Source organism: Nansenia antarctica, assembly GCF_963989245.1.
Source record: "Nansenia antarctica genome assembly, chromosome: 3".
Classification (NCBI taxonomy): domain Eukaryota; kingdom Metazoa; phylum Chordata; class Actinopteri; order Argentiniformes; family Microstomatidae; genus Nansenia; species Nansenia antarctica.
In genome coordinates, this window is record NC_137688.1 from 19293004 (window position 1) to 19302228 (window position 9225).

A 9225-nucleotide genomic window follows, 5' to 3' on the forward strand; every position below is an offset into this window, starting at 1 on the left:
AAAAAGAGAGAGAGAGAGAGCAATGGGGGGATTAAAAGAAGTGATTGATGAGTGAGCAGGGGAGAGAGATAAGAGAGAGAGAGAGAGAGAGAGAGAGAGAGAGAGAGAGAGAGAGAGAGAGAGAGAGAGAGAGAGAGAGAGTGTGTGTGTGATGCACACATGGACAGAACAAGCAGCTCTTTTTTGGAGAGGAGGTGGAGTGTGTTGCTTTATGTTAAGGTGGCCTAAACACACAGATCAGAGAGGTTCAGGTCACCTGTGGTACGCTGGGGGATTACAGATATTCCATGCATTTCATCACTGGTGTCGACAGAACCCTATAGATCAGGATGTTGGAGTCGTAGGCATGGTAGACTGTCACCCATGGATGGGCTAGTTCTAGTTCTCTGACACACAGAGAGGCAAAGAGAGTGAGACAGAGAGCGAGAGAGAGAGAGAGAGCGAGAAAATCGAGGGGGGGGAGGAGGAGCAAAGAGAGAGAAGAAAGTGGGAGGGAAGGAGTGTGTTACTCAGTGCTCAGAGGTGAGGGGATGGGTAACTGCACCAAGCCGTCCATGAAAAACAAAATGAAGAAGGTAAGAGGCTTTTCTGTGTGCTTTTTCTTGTGAACGATTTGGGACGTGGCCAGATTTAGCTTGTGTTTGCGTATGTGTGACCCCTCAGGATTAGTTCTAGCAATAGTGTGCTTTCGTACGCGTTATCAAACACAGACAGTAGATATAACAAAATATGTTCTCGCTGCAAGAACACAATACTGAAAAAAGAAAATCCCATATCAACAACTTGTTATTGATTATTATTGATGTGTGGAGTGGATGTCCGGTGCAGTGGTCATCTGACAGGACGGTTTTATGTCATTTGTTTGTCTTAACAAATCCAGTCAAATAATGTTTCTGTCATACCGCTAGATCGAGATGGGTGTTGAATGCCTACCTGACTGAAAACAGTGGTACACAATGTATAGCGCGACGCAAGGGTTTCTTCTGTGTGTTGTGTGAGGTCCTGACATTGGACTACCTGACATACTAACCTTTATTAGGCCAGATAGCACGCACAGCAATATTTGCGGAACACACTTGTTAAGTTGTAAGCATAATCCCACACTCAAAGTAACAATATAGTATTATTGAGTGAACATAGACTGTGAGAGTGTATGACGTAACATTGTGTCTGTCTGTTGTCTGAACATTTAGCTGAATGAACACACAGAGAGAGAGAGAGAGAGAGAGAGAGAGAGAGAGAGAGAGAGAGAGAGAGAGAGAGAGAGAGAAGGTACTTAAAGACGTGTGGCTTGTCTGTGATCAATTGAGTAGAAAGTCGACATGTAGCCAACAGTCACGTACAACACAAGCAAACACAGACAAATAAACAGATGTCAATTGGCTAGCCCTTATGTCTGTGTCTGCTGATGTAGCAGTTCCCCCAAAAGACTTCTGTACATCTCTACATCCTTCACTTCTATCAATGTAGACAGCTGAAACCGTCAGAAACAAGCTGAGCCTTGGACAGCCAGACAGATGAAACGCTGCTAAAGCATTTGCCTCTATCGGGTCTCTTCCTCGGTATTAAAAAACAATCCGTCTCACTCCGTTTTGGACGGATACTAAATCTCTGTCTCTGATCCCAGTAAACAAAGAGTCCAAAAGACGTCCTCAGGGAAGCCGGAATGTGGGTTCAGATGACGTCTTTCTAGGACGTCCAGATGACGTCTTTAGGATGTCTTATGGACTACAGAAGACGATTCTGTAGTCCATAAGACGTCCTAAAGACGTCATCTGAACCCACATTCCGGCTTCCCTGAGGACGTCTTTTGGACTCTTTGTTTACTGGGGAGTTGGACTCTGAGGGGGCTAACAGGCTGGTTCTGCTGCCCTAAGGGGGAGAGGAGCGGCGTCAGGCCCTGCGGGGGTCTGGGGGGGGCCGGGGGGGGCCAGGAGGGTCCGTGGCCAGACGGAGGAGAGGAGGATACTTTGGGCGACCAGGAGTGTAAACGACTGAGTACGCTGGTCCAGAACTGCACTATGCTGCACAACATCGTGGGCCCCGCCTGCATCTTCCTCAAACAGGGCTTTGTACACAGCCGGATCGTACGTACACACACACACACACACACACACACACACGCACACGCGCACACGCACGCACACGCGCACACACACGCACGCACACGCGCACACACACACGCACACACACGCGCACACACACACACACACACACACGCACACACACATACGCACGCACTCGCACACACACACACACACACGCACACACACACACACACGCACACACACACACACACACACACACACACACGCACACACACGCACACACTCACACACGCACACACACACACATCACATCTTCTAATCACGTCATTCTCACCACCTATCATCGTGACTGGCCCCGTCCTTGCATGCTCCAGATGTATCATCCCCCCTCATTGGCCCATCACGGGACAACCAATCAAAAGCCAGGTACAGTACCGGTCGGACGGACAAATATCGATTATGCATTATAACCCTGCACCATGGGGCTTCCAGGATATGTATTAGAACCCTGTGTTTATATGTCGCTTTAACTGTGTATGTCGGTGAGCCAAACTGCTTCTGAGCTGATCATATCTGTTTCCTTGGTGTGCGAGTCAAGGTTCGCTGCGAGGACAGCTAGGACGGTTGTAGCACATAGGAAAAGGGATCATAGGGATCATCGTAGGGATCAAATATAGGGATCATCTCCCTATATTTCTCTGACACTAAAGCACTCAGTCTAACAACCTATTATACTAACCATAGGGGCTTCCAGTGTGTGTGTGTGTGTGTGTGTGTGTGTGTGTGTGCGTGTGCGTGCGTGTGCGTGTGCGTGTGTGTGCGCGTGCATGTGTGTGTGTGTGCGTGAACTATGTGTATGAGGGTCTCTCTCAAACTAAACCTCCCAAATCTCCTAATCTCCAGCTGTTGCCTCCCACCCAATAATCTGGTTACTACGGCGATTTTTTTTTTTGTGAAAATGTTTTCTTCTGCCCATAAAATAACACCAAAAGGGCTCATACTGTACATGTTCATCTGTATAGATGTAGATGTTCTATGTCTATATATACTGTACTGGATATGCAGTCTCTGTCTAAATTTACAGGAGATCCTGGCTTGCTCTTTCAAATTGTGTGTGAACGATGAATGCTGCATATATTTAAATTTAACATCGGGAAAAATTACATAGAAGCGTTCCATATTTACTGACAGGTAAATGATCCATGATCGTTGTGTTTGAACCTCATTCCAACTCCTTTCTCCATTTCTATGGTGGTGTTGTTTCTGTGTGTATTAATTGTATTTGTTTGTATGTATGTATATGTACGTGCAATACCGGTCGAAAGTTTTAGAGCGCCTCCATTTTTCCAGTTTCTATTGAAATTTTGCAAAAATGTAAAGATGATTAATAATGGTAATAAAAGAAGATTTTAAAGATGGACTCAATTCAACGTATTCAGTGATTTGTTGATGACATTTGTAGCATTTGAGTTAAATTTCAATAAAAACTGGAGAAAGTGATGTGTTCTAAAACTTTCAACCAGGAGTGTGTGTGTGTGTGTGTGTGTGTGTGTGTGTGTCTGTGTGGCTGTGTGTGTGTGTGTGTGTGTGTGTGTATGCTCATGGGTGATTAACAGTCTGCTTCTGTGTCCCACTACTCTCTCCACCAGGACAGGGAGCTGCGGCCAGAGGAGATCGAAGGTAAACAACCACATGTCACTCAAACCCCAGCGCTCCTCACTGACTCAGCACATCTCATTAGACCATCTGAGTGGAGCGGCTGTGGCGCAGGAGGTAGAGCTGCCATCTAATTATCGCACGGTTGGCAGATCGGCGGTTCGAGCCCCGGCTGGCCACATGTCGAAGTGTCCTTGGGCAAGACACTGAACCCCAAATTGCTCCCTATGAGCAGGCCGGCACCTTGCATGGTAGCTTGCCGCCATTGGTGTGTGAATGGGTGAATGAGAGGCCGTTGTAAAGCGCTTTGGATAAAGGCGCTATAAGTCAGTCCATTTACCATTTATATCTCATTAGACCCTCAGATGAGTAGAGTAGGAGTAGTAGATTAATCAAAGTTCAAAAGCAGGTCAAGTGATGCAACATCTAATAATTCAAATCAAAACAAAAGGTTCAAGTCTCTTTTCTCAACAACCTAATAATTCAATGTCCTTCAGTGAAATAATGTCCAATGAAGTCTAAAAAAAGAAATCTGATAGAATCTGATATTGATAGATCTGATAGAATTCAAAAAGCATAGATTTTACCAGTTCACTTCAAAAGAGTAGATGACCCACAGAAGACAACCCTGTGGCAGTCCTGGAGGTACTGATGTCCATAATAATAATAATGTCTATAATCATAGGCAAACCACTCCCCTCAATTGAATCTCTGCACACCCACAGAACTGTAAAACGGGTAAAACATCCTCACATCCTGCTCATCACCTCTTCCAGCTCTTCCCCTCACGGAGGCCCTACAAGTCATTGTCCACAAAGACTAAACGGTTCACCAACAGCTTTTTCCCCATAGCCATCAGGACTCTGAATGCCTCCCTCTAGCCCCCTCCTCACTGTCATAATCAACATGCATATGATTGTCTGTTGTCTATTTATTTATTTTATTTTTTGTCTGTTGTTGTCTATTGTGCACTTCTTTGTTTGGTTATTTGTGTGATGCAGAGATCAATATGTTGTACCGAAAACAAATTCCACCGGCTTTGGTCGTGTGGCTAACAAACTATCTATCTATCTATCTATCTATAATGATCCAGTAGGCCATAGAAATAGCCTGATGTCTACAGTGATCCAATACAAGTCAGACAACATACTCAAGTACAGAAAGTACTTTCCCTTGCTTAAAGGTAGAGAAACTAGGGCTTTAAACAACTCTCAGTTCCTGAATAACAAACATTTCTACCATTGTTCTCTTTCCTCCTGAAACCACATCCAGTGACCTGTATCCCAAAGGGACGGGACCTAGAGTGGCTATACACTTACATACCACATACCACATACATATGTACCAGCTATCAACATTGTATGACACAGTGAAACCCAGGAATACTTGTGGGTTACACTCTAACCTCTATCCTCTGTGTGTGTGTGTGTGTGTGTGTGTGTGTGTGTGTGTGTGTGTGTGCGTGTGTGCATGTGTGCTTGCGTGTGTGCGTGTGTGTGTGTGTGCATGTGTGTGCAGAGCTTCGTGAGGCGTTTTCAGAGTTTGATAGGAGCAAGAAAGGCTACATCAGTATTAATGACCTGGGGGAGTGCATGAGGACCATGGGATACATGCCCACGGAGATGGAGCTCATTGAGCTGAGCCAGCAAATCGGTGAGTGTGACATCATCAACGTGAGACTGGAGAAACAGTACAGAATCAACACATACAGTATGAGGCAATGAATGTGGCAAAAAAAGTATTTGGGTCGGCTGTGGCGCAGGAGGTAGAGCTACCGTCTAATGATCGCAAGGTTGGCAGATCGGCGGATCGAGCCCCGGCTGGCCACTTGTCGAAGTGTCCTTGGGCAAGACACTGAACCCCAAATTGCTCCCAGTGAGCGGGCCGGCGCCTTGCATGGTAGCTTGCCGCCATTGGTATGTGAATGTGTGTGGCCGTTGTAAAGCGCTTTGGATAAAGGCGCTATATAAGTGCAGTCCATTTACCATTTATATTATCAATAGACTGACTGTAATTGTGTAATTCCACACAGTAATTGTAACGACTGTATGGTTCATAGAAGTTGTGTTTCACCTGGTCTCCTGTAGGTGGCGGGAAATTAGACTTTGAGGATTTTGTGGAGCTGATGGGACCAAAGATGCTGGCAGAGACAGCGGACATGATCGGAGTGAAAGAGCTGAGAGACGCATTCAAGGAGGTCAGTCTGTGTGTGTCTGTGTGTGTCTGTCTCCTCTCATACTGAGAGATACTATTCTGCTGGACATAATGTACAATGATGTATGTCCACTCTCTCTCTCTTCCCCCCCCCTCTCTCTCTCTCAGTTTGACTCTAACGGTGATGGACAGATCAGTATCATTGAGCTGAGGGAAGCCATGAAGAAGCTGATGGGGGAGCAGCTGACCAACAGGGAGATCGACGAGATCCTCAGAGACGTGGACCTCAACGGGGACGGCCTGGTCGACTTTGAGGGTGAGCGACAGAGTGAGAGAGAGAGAGAATGGTAGAGGATGGGGGGGGAGAGAATGGTAGAGGATGGGGGGGGGAGAGAATGGTAGAGGATGGGGGGAGAGAATGGTAGAGGGTGGGGGAGAGAGAGAACGGGGACGGCCTGGTCAACTTTGAGGGTGAGCGATAGAGTGAGAGAGAGAGAGTCATATGGCACTGTCTTCATCGTCAGTCTCTCTCTCTCTCCTCTTTTTTTCACTCCTTTTCTCTTCCTGCCTTTGACTGATTGGTTCCTGTGATCTTTGTGATTGAACCTTATTTCAGCTCTGTGTATCCTCATGCACTTTCTCCATTTCTATGATTGTGTTTTTGTGTGTATTCATTTTGTAGTACACATCTTGTGTGTTTATTTATCTTTGTGTGTGTGTGTGTGTGTGTGTGTGTGTGTGTGTGTGTGTGTGTGTGTGTGTGTGTGTGTGTGCGTTAATCTCAACTCACCTTTCCTTTGTTTGTTCATTTGTTTTTTTCAGAATTTGTTCGAATGATGTCACGCTGACAGGTGCAGATGCAGGAAGGGTGGAGGGTGGGGGGGAGCGAGAGAATGGGGGAGAGTGGGGGAGAGATAGAGAATGGGAGAAGATGGGTGAGAGAAAGAATGGGAGAGGGTGGAGGAGAGAGAGAGAGAATGGGAGAAGGTGGAGGAGAGAGAGAGAATGGGAGAGGGTGGAGGAGAGAGAGAAAATGGGAAAAGGTGGGGGGGAGAGAGAGAATGGGAGGGTGGGGAGAGAGAGAATGGTAGCGGGTGGGGGGGAGAATGGGAAAGTGGGGGGGGGGATGGGAGAGAGTGGGTGGGGGAATAAGACGGTGGAGGAGAGAGAGAGAATGGGAGACGTTGGAGGAGAGAGAGAATGATAGAGGGTGGAGGAGAGAGAGAGAGAATGGGAGAGGGTGGAGCAAGAGAGAGAATGGTAGAGGGTGTTGACAGAGAGAGAATGGGAGAGGGTGGAGGAGAGAGAGAATGGGAGAGGGTGGGGGAGAGAGAGAGAATGGTAGAGGGAGAGAGAATGGGAGAGGGTGGGGGAGAGAGAGAATGGGAGAGGGTGGGGGAAAGAGAGAGAGAATGGTAGAGGTCGGGTGAGAGAGAGCCATTAACAGCTGGAAAAGGGAACACACTACATTTGTAGTGAACATTCTTGACCTGCTCTTATGAGCATCGATTTTATAATGTTACTTTTGTAAAGTACCATTTAAATGGAGTTAACATCTCATGTAAACTCAAACTGTGACAATTCAATTGCACATTGATTCAGTAACATATCAAGCACTTAAGTAGGTGACTATCAATATTATTATATACGTAACTTTTTAAAGTGTATATTTTGAGCTGTATATGTTTGTCCTCTGACTGTATGAGTGTTCAAAAGTGTAACCTTGTTTGTAAAATGTAATGTTATTTTGAATAAAAGTATGATTGCCGTTGCTCACACTACGTCGGGTGATTTTCACCCACAAAATTGTGGTCATATGATTTTCATTGTGTTGCTGCTGTCTGAGGTGGGCGGGTCTTTGGTTACCTTCAAACTGCTCACTGACGTCATCGATGGTAGGCGTGTTTCCCTGCTCCCATCCCTGGTTCTTTCTACAGTATTGTTGTCTTAGCAGTTGGTAAAAGAACAGGATTAAAGTGAATATATATGAGCAATAACATATAGTGCTGCTTGCTACAGCAAGCACAATAAAAAACAACGTGTTCCTTCTAAAGCAACTGAAGATACTGGGACCATTCGTGACTGGGCTACAGGCAGTCAAATACTAGGTGAACGTGTGTGTGTAAGACACAAATAAACTTGGATTTTATGCATTTCAAGTGGCATCTTTGTAATCATGACGACGTAGACATGTCTAAGAATGCATTTCACCATGTAAATGCCCAAAATAGTGAAAATACCACCGCTCATCCGTGATCAGACTTAGCTGAGGTGCTGCAGCTGAAGAGTAAGGCAAGGCAAGGCAAGGCACGTTTATTTGTATAGCACATTTCATACAACATGGGCAATTCAAAGTGCTTTACATACATTATTTAAAAATACAGCAAGAGGAGCATAAGAAAATAAAAATTACAATGAATAAAAGCAAATATAAGAAGTAAATAGATAAAACATTTAAAAAGACAATAGTTAATGGAAAAAAGACAATGATAGAAGTGTTTGTGTTTAATCATAACTGGTGCAAAACATGAAGGTTTTTAGCTTAGATTTAAATATTTTAAGGGTTTGGGCCTGTTTGATTTCTTCAGGGAGTTTGTTCCAGGAGCATGCAGCAGCGTGACTGAAAGATGCTGCACCGTGTTTAGTTTTTACTTTTGGAAGTATCAAATAGAATGTCAAATCTCTACTGTCTCTATCACAATAAAAAGACTGCCCCACTCAGAAAAAATAACTTATAATAATAATGAAGAAGAAGAAGATATTGGGAGACGTAAGAGATCACTCACTCTTTGCCGCTCCTGTCCCTGTCCACACCCTCGTCAGACTCAGAGTCATCGTCCACTGCTTCCTTGGCCGAGGCCTGAGATTGGTTCTTATCACCTTCCAGATCCTCCTGGTTGAAACCCTGTTGGGACAGAACAATGACACTGTCACTGTTAGCCACTCCAGTAGAGAGAGGAATCAGAGAGAGCAAGAGGAGAATTAAAATATAACAGTTAGTTCCGACCAAGTAATTTGATTGGACAAGAGGCATTCCATGAGTGCTGATATACAGTATAACAGCACTGGGACTTTTAACTATATGTATCACCGCCGCACAGATGTTCTACTAAATGACCGTTAATTAGACTACATGTTTGTGTTCAGGTTACTAGGCAACAGTCCATTTGAAGTTCAGTTGCGGAACTATTTTATTTTTATTTTTAAAGGCCTGCGGCCTCGTACCTACGACCGAATCACAGCCGTGCTCAGGGTTCGAGTTATAAGCTGAGCTTTGTGGGGGTCTCCAAAATAACAGTGCGAAATGTTCTCATGCACGCGCGCGAATCATGCCCACACAGCGATGGGACTTACAAGTTTTAATTTG

At 45.2% G+C, this 9225-nt stretch overlaps 1 protein-coding gene across 1 annotated transcript; it reads left to right on the forward strand.

The window, feature by feature from the left end:
* Positions 1 to 530: 530 nt before the first annotated feature.
* On the forward strand, positions 531 to 6706 carry LOC308152185 (calcium-binding protein 2-like; the record flags this gene model as incomplete). Its single annotated transcript, XM_080525106.1, has 6 exons — positions 531 to 575; positions 3698 to 3728; positions 5223 to 5357; positions 5792 to 5901; positions 6027 to 6174; positions 6681 to 6706. The coding sequence occupies 6 exons, from the start codon at positions 531 to 533 to the stop codon at positions 6704 to 6706; spliced, it is 495 nt and encodes a 164-aa protein (XP_080381232.1).
* Positions 6707 to 9225: the final 2519 nt, after the last annotated feature.